The sequence below is a fragment of the Hippocampus bargibanti genome, linkage group LG06 (genome assembly GCF_051943395.1).
Source record: "Hippocampus bargibanti isolate YZ-2025 linkage group LG06, ASM5194339v1, whole genome shotgun sequence".
In the NCBI taxonomy this organism is placed as follows: domain Eukaryota; kingdom Metazoa; phylum Chordata; class Actinopteri; order Syngnathiformes; family Syngnathidae; genus Hippocampus; species Hippocampus bargibanti.
Window position 1 is genome coordinate 16873851 of NC_142739.1, and position 13998 is coordinate 16887848.

Here is a 13998-nt window from a genome sequence, read left to right on the forward strand (position 1 = left end):
GTTTAAACGCTCAACCTATCATCACGTCTCAAGAGCGAGGCTGTCAAAAGAGCACATTTCATTAAGGTAAAAAATATAGCGGATTTTATAATTCTTGATCCATAGGGTATTTCACCAAGTCGAGTCACTCGCATGGCAAGACATCTGCAAACTGTTTTAAATTATGGAGTAAGAAAGACAAGAAGTTTGTCTCCTTTAAGGCTACCATACAATAATTTGAAGCAGATACTCTTAAATTATCAGTAACAAATTCGGCACCAAAATGGATAATGCAGGTGAATTGTACAATCAAGCTTTAGATCTGCTTGTATACAGGGTCAGCAAAAGGGTGACCACTGCAAAATATGTGCAGACACTCCTGATGCAAAAGAAACTAATAAATTTCTCCACTGTGAGACTAATAAAGGCATATCCAATCCAATCCAATCCAAATCCAGGTTATTATAATTGAAAGGACATGCACTGTTACTGAAGATTATAAAGTTGGATGAAAGTGTCTTATTTTGTTTCAAGTAAATACAGTACTATGTACTGCTACGAAAGCTTGACTGCTTTTGTAATCCAATCTTCTCATCTCTTCCATGGTCCAACTCCCTCCCTCTGTTACTCACCACCCTCTTCTTCCCTCTCTTTCACTTTTAACACTTCCTCTCCTCCCTAACTTAACTCTTTTTTCCCCTCCCTCAGTAAGCCACTGATGGACTTGCTGTTTGACCTGTGTAGCCGCTACCATCTAAATCCAGCACTGCATACCCTGGAACTATCGTCGCCTGAAGGCCACCCTTTGGCATTCAAACCCAACCTGCTGCTGGGCTCCCTCAATGTGGCCAGTGTTTTCATCAAGGAGAAAGCCCGCGAAGAGAAAGTGGTGCGCAAACTGGCACCAAAAGTCCCTGAGGTGAATTAGTAAAGAAAATTATAGCATTCCAAACGGGCGATGTCTTGTTTGCAAAATTAAAATTTCTTTGTCTTTTGATATTTTTAACGAAATAACATTTCTTTTGAATATTTCAAATATCCACCTGGCTTTTTATGTTGAGATAAATATGATTATAGTACCAGTAATTGTTCAATAAGTTGAGAAACTGAACCTTCTTTCTTTTACCACATATGGCTCTTGGTTTTAAAGTCCTTTGTCAATCTCCCCCAAATCTACCTTTTGCTTCTGATCACTGGCAGAAGGCAAGTGCTATAAGGCTCCATGGTAAGATAGATTTTTGTTGGAGGGTGTTTTTCAATGTTATTAATTTTATCATTTTATTATTAATACATCCCCCCCACACTCTCTCTCTCTCTCTCTCTCTCTCTTTCTTTCTCTCTCTCTCTCTCTGTCTCTCTCTCTCTCTCTCTCCCCCCCCCCCCCTCTACACTTCAACTCCATTTTCACAATGCCTCTTCACACGCAGTTTGAATATTTTATGAGTGGGCTGTCTTTGATTACCATGCATTATTTCTCTACCCCTCTCAAGACTCAGTTCTCACTGCATGGAAACCTCTACTGGTTTAAAGCCAGAGACCTACACTACCTCAGTCTCCTCTTTGCTGTCCTAATGACCAGTAATTCATGGTGCAATATTTGAATATACCTTGGTATTGTTAATGTGACTTTGGTGAATGTTTATATTTCACTTTACACATGAAAATTATCAAAATCCATTCTAATCTCTAAAATTAAATCACAGTTGGTTGATGGTTGTAGAAGCCTCAACCAACAATGTAGTTCTGCTTTGTACAGCGTATCATACAATTATTGCACCTGAGACACTCCCTGATCATAATGTTATTTCATACATGTGTATGTATGCATAGTATATCAAATGTATGTCAGACATATATATTTCTGTAATTCCGATTATTAAAAAATTGAAATATTCATCAATTACATGCGCATTTTCCATTGTGTTATGATTGTTGTGGGATAGCCACTGAATCTAGTTTAGATTGTGTATAAAAGTAATGACTATCAAACTCAATAAATCCTGACCCATTATTTTTTTTAATTCAATTTTTTTATTCATATGTATATATTTTTAACATACTGTCCTCTTTCCACATCAGAAAACTATACGTTTGATGGTGAACTATCATGGCAGCCAGAAGGCAGTGGTACGCGTCAACCCATTGCTACCACTCCAGGCCCTAATACCGGTCATCTGTGAAAAGTGCGAGTTTGACCCTATGTGCGTCCAGTTCCTTAAGGACAGCATCAGTCGCCAAAAATTACCGCTGGATCAGTCTTTGAGACAGCTGGGAATTAATGAGCTCTATGTTCATATTCAGAGTCCAGGTAAATCTTGACAAATGTGAATGTTTCTGACCTCTCACTATGTATTTCTTTCTTTCTTTTTATTTGTTTGTTCATTTATTTTAACCAAGGTTCAATATGCAGTCTGTTCCATCAGCACATGTATCCAATTCTGGACCCCAATTATCATTTCATCAAATGGGTCCTTCTTTCATGCCATATTTAAGGGATTCTAGAAATGATGAAAACGATACAAACACTAAACTTTAGCAATTTTATCTTTCCTCAAGCTCGTTTTTTTGGTCAATTTATTTTTATGCTATCTTGTAAAAAACAAACATTTAAAAGGTCCACTTAAAAAAAAAAAAAAAAGAAAATTATCCTGTTTTGTGTGGTTAGCAAGTATCCTAGGAGAGCTCAAAATAAAATAACTGTTTAATGAGTCAGAATAGGGCGGCCCGGTAGTCGAGTGGTTAGCACACCGGCTTCACAGTGCAGAGGTCGCCGGTTCGCGTCCCGGTCCGGCCTCCCTGTGTGGAGTTTGCATGTTCTCCCCGGACCCGCGTGGGTTTTCTCCGGGTCCTCCGGTTTCCTCCCACACTCCAAAAACATGCTTGGCAGGCAGATTGACCCCTCCAAATTGTCCCTAGGTGTGAGTGTGAGAGTGACTGTTGTACGTCCTTGTGTGCCCTGCGATTGGCTGGCAACCAATTCAGGGTGTCCCCCGCCTTGTGCCCGAAGACAGCTGAGATAGGCTCCAGCAACCCCCGCGACCCTAATGAGGAATAAGCGGTACGGAAAATGAGATGAGATGAGATGAGTCAGAATAATTTACTGCATAGCTGTATAGATTCACTACAAAAAGCTGAATCTGGTTAATTGTTTTTGTTCATTTTTTCCCTTAGTTCTGCAGCCAAAAATGGCTTCTACTCCATCTTTAAACTCTTCAGGTATCTGGATATTAATCTAGCCTAACAAAATGCTGCTTGCTCTTTGATCCAGCTTTGTTCTTTTGTGTATACTGTAAAGCAATGTTTCCAAACTTGAACCAAGGCACCAATTTTACCCTAGATTAGTCTAGTCTAGGCCCTAGACTAATCTCACGTCAAACCTTAAAACAAAGATTATGTTGTATGAATGGCAATAAAATTGTTGTACCAAATGCCAAATAATGGAAGGGCCTGTCACTTTTTATTGCTCGCATAGATTGATTCAAATGCTATTTGTTGTTGGTAAATAATATAATTGGAATAATTGGATACCGGGTAATTTCCCATGGAACCCCAAATGATCTTTTGTGCCATGATACCTGCTTGGGAATCACTGCTTTAGAGAACGTTGCTTTACATTTTTACTGGTTTTCAATCGTAAACGATTTCTCATGATTCATACCTCACTCTGGGAAGAATTTACGCATTGGAACCAGTCGAAATAATAAACCTGTTGCGCCCTCTGCTGATAACAATGCTGAACTGTATCACTGGTCATAAATTTGTTTCAAGTCATTTCATTTGAAATTTGTTTCAGACTAATGACACCCACATTCATTTTAAAATTGATGAATAGTTTTTTTTCCCAACCCTTTATCTGTCTTAAAGGACAACCGACACCATTTTTTGTTTCCTAACTGATATCATAAAAACGTTTTCTAGCATCTAAAATACTCAAAACACACAGGCTGATATTTTTAGTCAAATGAAAAACGGCAATAAAAATGACTTAGTGTCCCAAAACAAATGACCTCACGTTTCAGTTTCCGAAGGTCCTGCTCCCTTGTCTGATGTCGCGCCATGCTCGAGAATCAAAACAATGGCTTCAGATTTGGAGAAGATGCTTTCTTGTTCCTCATCCAGTTATGAATATGATTCAAATAGTTCTGAAGAGGAAAGCATAAATGTTTGCAATCGATTAAAGAAGTCCTTCCGTGTCATTTTGAGGCGTCTGGAATGCAATGTAGCGTCCCAGAAAATGCACAAGATGGCGCCCAAGCTCTGTTGGAAATGGGCTGATTTGTCTGCTGGGAATTTTTGTCAGCTAGTCAAATACAGTAAAGTCTCGTTATATCGATATTCAAGGGAGTCCGAAAAAATATCGATATAACCGGGACTATCGATATATCCGACCCTGTTTGCATGTAATTTTCTCCGTGCGTGCATAGAAATAGTATCGATCTAACCGGGACTATCAATATATCCGATATCGATATAACGAGACTTTACTGTAGTAGTCTTGGTGCAACACACAACGATTCACCATAGCGTTACTTGTGTGTTTTCCTTCTAATTTCGCCATCAACATGGATCAACACGAAGTTTTCAGAACAAACAAAGTACCCAAAATGCATTGTGTGTCGCTTTCTCGGTCAGTGATGATACCTACTGTGACATCATGGTAGGTATCGTCACCAACTCAAAAATAAGACTTCCTGAATATTCAGCGCGAAGACAACCAACGTCACCGGACAAGTTGTGTCCATAATTTGTAAAATGGCTTTAAATGACTTCTACTGAGCGTATTTTACAAAGATTCCACCGCATATAGCTGTATTTTACGTTTTAAGATTCGCGCTGAATACTCCGGAAGTCTTGTTTTTGAGTTGGTGACGAGTCCGTACGTGACGTCACTAAAGGACCGTAAAAAAGACGCATTCTAGTGGTCCTTCCATCACGTCAATGTATTTTGCTGTACTTGTTTGGTCTGGGGACCTCGTGTTGCACCCAAAAGCCGCCAGAAGAGGGCGTCCAAGCGCCATATAAGGAATTTATTGGACTGTAGAAACGGAGGTGGCCACAGGAGGTCGCCATTTTGTGCCTCTTTTTTTGGTTGAGAGATTTAGCCCCAATGTTGCCTCAAAATGGCACAAATAAATTCTTTAATAGATTGCAAACATGTATGCTTTCCTCTTCAGAACTATTTGAATCACATTCATAACTGGATGTGTAACAAGACAGCATATTCTCCGAATCTGAAGCAATTGTTTTGATTCACTAGCAATGCAAGACGTCTTGGCGTTGACTAAAAATATCATACTGCGTGTTTTGGGTATTTTAGATTCTATAAAATGTTTTTCTGATGTCAGTTAAAGAACAAAAAAGTGACGTCGGTTGTCCTTTAAAGCGCTTCTGGAGCACCCAAGTGCCATTTGGTATTTAATTATGTTATGATGTGTTTATTTTCCCAGATACCATCTGCTCTGACACTAACAGTTTGGACAGAGGAGCTAAGAAAGGACTTTTGGGTTTTTTCCAGTTTGGGAGGAGGAAATCCAAGGTGAGACTGACAATGCTCATTCATTGGTAAACATTGAGTCGTGGAAATTAGCCATTTTTTTACACTTTACTTGTATATCAAGTATACTAGCTGCAATATCTTGGCATCTCACACCTATGGTTTGAATGCAGAATTTTGCACCTATGCTGTGTATTCCTTTTGCAGACAGAGTATACATATTTGGGTATGGATGACTATAAAGATACAATAATCCAAAATGAAGACCAAAGATCCGTAAGTGAGATGCAAACTCACTTAAATGTGTTTGCGTGCGTGCGTGTGTGTGTGTGTGTGTGTGTGTGTGTGTGTGTGTGTGTGTGTGTGTGTGTGTGTGTGTGTGTGTGTGTGTGTGTGTGTGTGTGTGTGTGTGTGTGTGTGTGTGTGTGTGTGTGTGTGTGTGTGTGTGTGCGCATGCATCATTTGCAACTGCTATTTTGTGTATATCATGTCAATTTAACCAATTTCCAAACACATTCACAGGAGCATCAAACTAATTAACATCAGGTGATGCACATTGTACAATGTTAATGCTCATTCTAGGACTCGATAAAATTCAGAATTCAGTTTCAATATGATCAGGAAGTGGAATTCAAATTGAATATTTAATGTACTTGTGTATGTACTTTTAATGTAATAGTTTTAAATTGAAATTTAAAGGACAACCGACGTCTCCGGACAAGTTGTGTCCATAATTTGTAAAATGGCTTCAAATGACTTCTACTGAGCGTATTTTAATAAGACTCCACCGCATATAGCTATATTTTACATTTTAAGACTCGCGCTGAATATTCAGGAAGTTTTGTTTTTGAGTTGGTGACGAGTCCGTACGTGACGTCACTAAAGGACCGCCCCTGACCGACAAAAAGACACATTGTAGCAGTCCTTCCATCACGTCAATGTATTTTGCTGTACTGTTTGGTCTGAAAACCTTGTGTTGAATCCAAAAGCCGCCAGAAGAGGGCGTCCAAGCTCCATGGAAGGAATTTATTAGCCTGTGGAAATGGGCTGATTCATTCCTTACAACAGCGGTGAATGAATGTTAGGAACACGTTCAAGTGGTCATGACTTGAAGAAAAATACCTAAAGGACAACCGACGTCTCCGGACAAGTTGTGTCCATAATTTGTAAAATGGCTTCAAATGACTTCTACAGAGCGTATTTTACAAATATTCCACGGCATATAGCTATATTTTACGTTTTAAGACTCGCGCTGAATATTCCGGAAGTCTTGTTTGTGACTTGGTGACGAGTCCTCACCCTACGTCACTGAAGGAACGCCCCTCACCGAGAAAGGACATACCTTGCATCACCTCAATGCATTTTGCTGTCCTTTGTTTGGTCTGAAAACTTCGTGTTGATCCGTGTTGATGGCGAAATTAGAAGGAAAACACATAAATAACGCGATGGTGAATCGTTGTGTGTCGCGCCAAGTATACAGTGTATTTCATGTTCGCTTACAAAACGTCCCAGGAGACAATTTCCACAGAGCTTTGTCACCGTCTTCTGCCTATTTTGGGTACTGTGAGTACTAAAGAGTTTGTCACTACATTTCTCTCCAGATGCATCAAAATGACCGGAATAAATTCTTTAATCAATTGCAAACATCTATGCTTTCCTCTTCAGAACTATTTGAATCATATTCATTACTGGATGAGTTACAAGAAAGCATCTTTTCCGAATCTGAAGCCATTGTTTTGATTCTCGAGCACCAGGAACAAGGGGCCGGGACCTTCTGAAACTGGCCACTTCCGGGTTCAATTTGAAGTAGTTTTTGGACACTTTAACTCATTCTTATTGGTGTTTTGCATTTGACTAAAAATAGCATACTGCATGTTTTGGGTATATGGGTACAAAAAAAGTGATGCCGGTTGTCCTTTAAACCGAGATGTCTTTTTGTCTGATTACATTAGAAAGATCAACAAACGTGATGATTCAATGGAAAGGATTCAATTAAACGTGAAATTGTGCGTTATTTTAGTTGTCCTGCAGAGGGCAGAATAGAACCAAAAGTCTTAATCATTAAACACTAGCTTCCATGTTTGTTCACTGCTGCACTTGCAAGGTCTTATTTGTCATTCGCTGGACATTAGTGATGTGGTTGTAGTCCATTTTAATCATGCGTCTGCAGGCCAAATTAACAATTCACTGGTATTATAAAACACGTTCAGTAGCTTGACATCTGTTCCTTCGGCATCCCAGTCACAATAGTTTAATTCTAAAACTGTACCTCAGTTTAGCTCTAACCATCCAACAACTCACCCCAGATCTCATTAGAGTCGTTGTCTCTGTTACTTCAAGTGACAGTACTCTCGTAAGCTTCCAAGCTAAAAGTGGAAATTAACCCCCCAAAATTATTTATAACGTGGTCTGTGCTCCAGGCAGGAATGTGATTATTTTTTTTGAGACAAAATGCCTAAGTCGAGAAATGTTGCTGCTAGGTTCATATGACAAAAATGCAACATGAATCAGAAGACCTCACATAGAACACATTATTGTAAAGAATGTTTGCGTTAAGTTCCCCATTTAACGTGTCTGTTCAACTTCCATTGCTTTCTCTCTGTGTCCCTCAAAGTCGAACTTTTGTTTTTGTTCCTGCTACTGTTCTGAGTTTTAACATCATTTTATGTCATCAGTACATCTTTCTGAATATACTATTTCCCTCCAGAAATTACAACAGTAAACAAATGGCTTCTGAATTATGTGTCACTTTTGACATCCCTTTATTTGCTGAAATTGTCAACATTTAGAGACGTGGGAGCTCACTATTGTATTGTTTTCGTTCTTAACCATAACTGAGTTTCTGGTAGAGCTTGGTATCTGTTTCTGACCAAGCACATATTTTATTCATACACATGCATAAACAGGTCATTATCGACAAGAAGGTATCATATTACCCGAAGTTGGCTATATTTGCACAACAACCTCATTTTATCTGTAATTGTTCAATTAGGGCCAACCGTGTAGCCTTGGTTGTGCTAGTTTGTATATGGTCTGAAAACTTTCAAACAACATTATGCTAAAAAACATGGCAGGCTTTCTCAGAAAACATATTCCGTACATGGTCATGGCTAAAACATAACCAGGTAAAATATTCGAACAATATTCGAACAATCAAGATTCAAATGTGTCACATCACTCCAGCTGGCATAACTTACCGGCTTGGTGGTTGTGCAGTTTCCCCTGCCAAAAGGGCATTTCTAGCTCCTTTGGTATTTTTTTTTGTTATATTTGGGTTGAAATGAGTTGTACCTCAGTATTTAGAGTTAGCATTTGTCCCAAATGCAGGGGCGCATTTCCAGTTATTTTTTTTGTCTTTGCTCTTGACACATTTCTGTTTGTTTACCACGGAGTGAGGAAGTGGGGAGCAGGTGAAAAAGTCAGACAGAGTTCATATTACTTCGAACACGATGTTTATGGTGAGGTGGGAACATTCTACTTTTTTAGTGGTGCAAATAAGTTACATCAAGGTTTAACTTGGATTATTTTTTTTTCTTCCACACACACACACACACACACACACACACACACACACACACACACACACACACACACACACACACACACACACACACACACACCGCCTCCATTTTTCTCTTTCTCTGTCAATCAAGGCAACACAAAGAGTGAGATTTATAATTTATACCTTTCCTGGACCTTGTTGTTATTCAAAGAATGTGTGGTTCTGTCAGCACAGAATTTCACATCCAAAAGAAACTTGTCAACAAAAAATGAAAATGTGAACGCTTTTTGTGATAGCTTCTAATAGTTGTTCAAGGCCACAAGTGTTTATCCCCCAATGTAAAGTTAAAAAAACCTGAAGAAAACCTGTATTGTACATATTTTTAAATGCGCAAAGGGCTTTGAGTTTGTTGTTTGAAACAAACACTCCCTGATCGATAATTTTGCTGCACCCTCAAACTTTGCCCAGTTAACGAATATATTGTAAAACGTGTGTAAGCTCTCAGCCGTACAGGAGTGGGTCAACCTTTTCAATATATAGTAAAATAAATTAATCAGTGGCAATTAGCCTTCATGTCTTTATCATTTTTTTACAGCACAATTGTTAGTCGTCTCTGGCCCATGCCTGCTCGTCATCTCTTACGGTGTAAGAGATCCCCTAAGTGTGTAATGAAGTCTTCAATTTCTTGGTGGAGTGGTTCAAGCATGACAGTCGCAGATATGCTTCAGTCGCGTCAGTCCCACATGCGGTTACACAATGCCAATCAAAGTTGAAATTTACATCACTATTCATTCTACCTCAATCTCTGAAAATATAACAATCAACACCATATTTTGGATCATGCAGGCATTAATCAGAATCATCTTTATTGTCAAATATGCAGAACGCACAGAGAATTTGTTTCCAGTCAAAGACGGTGCACTAGTATCATCAAAAAATTGCAAAGAGGCACTATACAGTTCCATTTGGGCTACTGTTCAAAGAGTTAATGGTTTGGGGGAAGAAGCTGTTTAATTAATCCCTTTCCGCCCCACAAACGTTCACTGAACAGAAAAAAAGTGTAACATTGCTTATTGTTAGTAAACGATAACCCATTGTCACCAACATTCATGTCCTCATCTTTACCACAACTCTACAGAGATTGATCTGCCCCGGAAACCCCGGAAAAAATAATAGTTTCGCCCCTTTTAATTATCTTACTTCAGGACAATGACACTTGGCAGAGCACATTTTACTTCAGAGGTTTAAAGAATCTTGGGATTTTGCTGGACACTACACATACATAAGACCCCTGTCTCAAATTTCTTATGAGATATTGGCTGAAGTGTCAACATGTAAAAAGTGTCTTGAGTGTTATGTTTAAAAAAGGTATGGGGCACTAATGGCATCGTACCGTTATTTTTATCAAGGTCATCTAAATTAATTTTTGTTTCATTGATGTGGAATATAACCCATATTTTTTAAATGTTGGATTTGATAACTGTCTCAGCTTTATTAAAATTCATTCCATATCATAGAAGTACAAATGTTGTATTTGTCTTCCTGTATGTTTTCAAGTGGATATTTGGACGTTGGAAGTTTTACTTGATACATTTTTTCTTATCCGTAGGCACAAGCAGTCCAAGCTGTTCCCGACAAAGTGGATCAACCTTGTACCTTAGGCCCGTCACAGTCAGCCATGAACGTTCTCAGGACATCACCAAATTGTGACATCAAGAAGAGAAGGGCACCAGCACCACCTGGAGATTCCCTGACCTTCTCAAATAGTTTGGGGAGTTATCAGGTGAGTTGGTAGATAAGAGTGAGGAAGTAAGAATCTTAAGATTACATTAGCAACATAAGATTTATGTCAAAATACTTAGTCTGGCTGGAATGCCCACTTCAAACTGACTATTTCTCCTCATGAAAATAAAGTCCAAAACATTTTCAGTTCATCAGTTTATTTTTAATACTGGTTAAAAATACCCCATTTAGAAATAGTAAAGTCCAGAAACATTTTAGTTTGAAGAATTGAGGGGCATAGAGAATTTCAAATTACACTAAATAAATAACCAAATAAATAAATACATGACCAACTAACTGCAAATTTCCCAATTGAGGGACTATTAAAAGCTTTATTATTTTGATTCTTTCTGAATTAACTAACTGACCAACGGACTAGCCAACCAACCAGCCAACCAACCAGCTACCTAACCAACTAAATAAACATAAATAAAAATAGAGACATAAATACAAACATAAATAACTAAATAAACAAGTAAATGAATGAAGGTGGTCCTTTTTTTTCATTCCGAGGGTTAAATGCGTCAAAATCAAAACAGGCAGGAGGACACACAAAAATGATTTACGTGATCATGTTGTTGATAATTTAGTTTAGCTGTTTTTTCAATTAAGCATGGCAGTGTTTTGTGTTTTTCCTGTTCATTTCGAAGTACCAACTCTAGGGTTTCAAAGGATGACTTCGATTGTTTTTGCTGTGTATTGCTGTTGTACACCTCAATAATTTTCAGTTGTCTATGCCAATATCTGAAATCTTTGGTATCGGGAAATTAATTGAAATATTTTTGGGAAACTATTGCTAAAATATGTATGAATGAAATTTTAAAAATGGAGAAGAGAACAATACCCGAAGCGACTGCTTCAACAATTTTTTTACCGCCCTTCATTCGCCGCAGAGTGGCCCATCATTTTCATAAGTTCTTGCCAAGCGAGTGTGAACTTTCAAAGCAGCGACAACCTTTCCCGAACCACGTGGAGCTAATCCAAGCATGCACTATTAATAAGAATGCACTTTGAAGACCATCTCAGGTTTATCTGATTCACTTATCATTACGAGGGTTGTGATCCATCTCCAAAATACATGTTATATTTACACGCATAGCATGTGGACAAGCTACAAAGCTAAACTTGCCGAAAAACTGCAGTGTGTGCGATTGGATTGGATTGGATATGCCTTTATTAGTCTCACAGTGTTCTCTTAGAACATAATAATTTAGAACAATGAATTGTCTTTGTTATCCACTTCATAGTTCAGCAATCTCTTTTTGCCAGGGTAAAGTGAGACAACAAACATAATATGGATCGCATTCTAAATGTCCTTGTCAAACTTGATTGAAATGCTTTATACCAACAAACGCAAATTGTATTATCAATGTCTTTTCATTAAAGGGGGAGTATCCATTGAGATTAATCAGTATGCACAAAATGTGACTTTTTACAAAGAATCTGAGGATGGACCCACTTACTGACACTCATTTTTTACTTAAATCCCTCCGCTTTATATGTTGTGTGCATAAACATATCCCCTTTTGAACATAATCTATTCTTATGATGTACAGTACTGTATTCTTTCATTAAAAAAATAATGTACCCCACCGCACTGCAGAATGCGGCTTGATTGGCTAATGTTATCTTCCCAACCACCATTGGTCAGCCATGACTTCCAAAGATAAAGCTATTTTGAAGAGTATTTGTTTACCTTTCAAATTGCTGCTGTGGACTGGAAATTTCCCCATTGTGGGACGAATAAAGGTTTTCTGATTTACCATTCATTGCGTTTGTGGCAATCATCTTTGTCGTGCACATTCCCAAAAACAGGCAGGTTCAGCCCCGTCCACATCCTTGAAAATGTGGTGGACCGATTCAGCAATTTTGAGTCAAAGGGAGTCCGTATCTCCTGGCCAACTCATTTAAACCTGGAGCTTTCATAAAAAAGGCCTATAAGTGAATTTTCTTCCTAAAGAAGTTAGCCAAACTCTAACCCCCTTGTTGCTGTTGAAATGTTGGAGCTGAATAATGAAGAGCATCCTCACCATATGCATCTCAGTCTGGTATGTAAATTGTACTGCTGCAGACAGAGAGTCACGGTAGAGCAAGGGTAGGCAATCCCAGTCCTGTAGGGCCACTATCCTGCATGTTTTCCATATCTCCCTTTGAAACACACCAGATTCTAATGATCAGATCACCACCAAGCTCTTTGGAAGGCTGATATTGAACCTGTACATTGCAATCATCTGTGACCGTGAGAGTTGGAAAACATGCAGGATAGTGGCCCTCCAGGACTGGGATTGCCCACCCATGCTGCTTCGAGGGTTGTAATACTGCCCGACACATCATTAAGGGTCGCAATTGTCACGTCCACACGAGGATTGGCAAACGATCTGGTAGGATGAAGAAAAAAGGGGAGCTGGATCCAAAATACTCGATGGAGACAGCATAGTTCAAAATGGGTTTTACTGGAACACGCAGGGACAAACAAATGGTAACAAAACAGAACAGTGAGGCACGACGGCCGAGCGGGACTAACCTGCGTACTGTGAGGTGACAAGGTCAGGAACTGAGAGAATACACCGGCAAAAACCGAGCGAAACCGGGTGGCTTTTATAGCCAGAAGGCACAACCAGTGGGATTGGAATCAGGTGAGCGAGCCCGGAGAGCAGGGAGGGCAGGGGCGCGCACCTGACGCCAATCAGGATGTGACAGTGCCCTCCCTTCAACGGACACCCCCTGCCGGCCCACCCGGTTTGGAGGGATGAGCCAAGTGGAACGCTCGGGTGAGTGATGGGTCTGGCCTGTAGTCCTCCCAGTCGACCAGATATTGCAAGCCCCTGCCCAGCTAGAGCTAGGGAGCTCCAGCACCCGGCCCCTCCTGCCCGACCTGGCAGACCGGTGCCTGGCGGCGGCGACGACGATCCGCGATGTGCTGTTTCCGGGACGCCTTGCGCGACAGGGCGGCACTGGTCTCCTTCCACACCCCATGGGCCCGTTTGAGGTGGTGTTGAATGGACGGGACCTCCACCTGGCTTTCTTGGGTGGGGAACAGCGGCCGCTGATAACCACAGGCAGACATGAAAGGAGACCGACCTGTGGCTGAGGAGACCAGGGTGTTATGTGCGTACGCCACCCACGGCAAGTGGAGAGCCCACGACGCTGGACGGTGGAGGCACACGCACCGGAGAGCCGCTTCCAGATCCTGGTTCTTGCGCTCCGTCTGGCCGTTGGACTGAGGGTGGCAGCCAGACGA

General features: G+C 40.1%; 1 protein-coding gene across 6 annotated transcripts in view; it reads left to right on the plus strand.

Moving 5' to 3' along the window:
• Window positions 1–13998, plus strand: part of cobl (cordon-bleu WH2 repeat protein) — a 63246-nt gene that overhangs the window by 19246 nt on the left and 30002 nt on the right. For 3 of the 6 annotated variants that reach the window (XM_088997998.1, XM_088997996.1, XM_088997997.1), the window contains exons 3-8: window positions 688–898; window positions 2059–2287; window positions 3151–3195; window positions 5427–5515; window positions 5681–5749; window positions 10585–10758. In XM_088997998.1, the coding sequence (XP_088854124.1) occupies window positions 688–898; window positions 2059–2287; window positions 3151–3195; window positions 5427–5515; window positions 5681–5749; window positions 10585–10758 (817 nt within the window). The remainder of the gene's footprint in view (window positions 1–687; window positions 899–2058; window positions 2288–3150; window positions 3196–5426; window positions 5516–5680; window positions 5750–10584; window positions 10759–13998) is intronic. The other 3 variants (XM_088998000.1, XM_088997999.1, XM_088998001.1) reach the window with 3 other exon arrangements.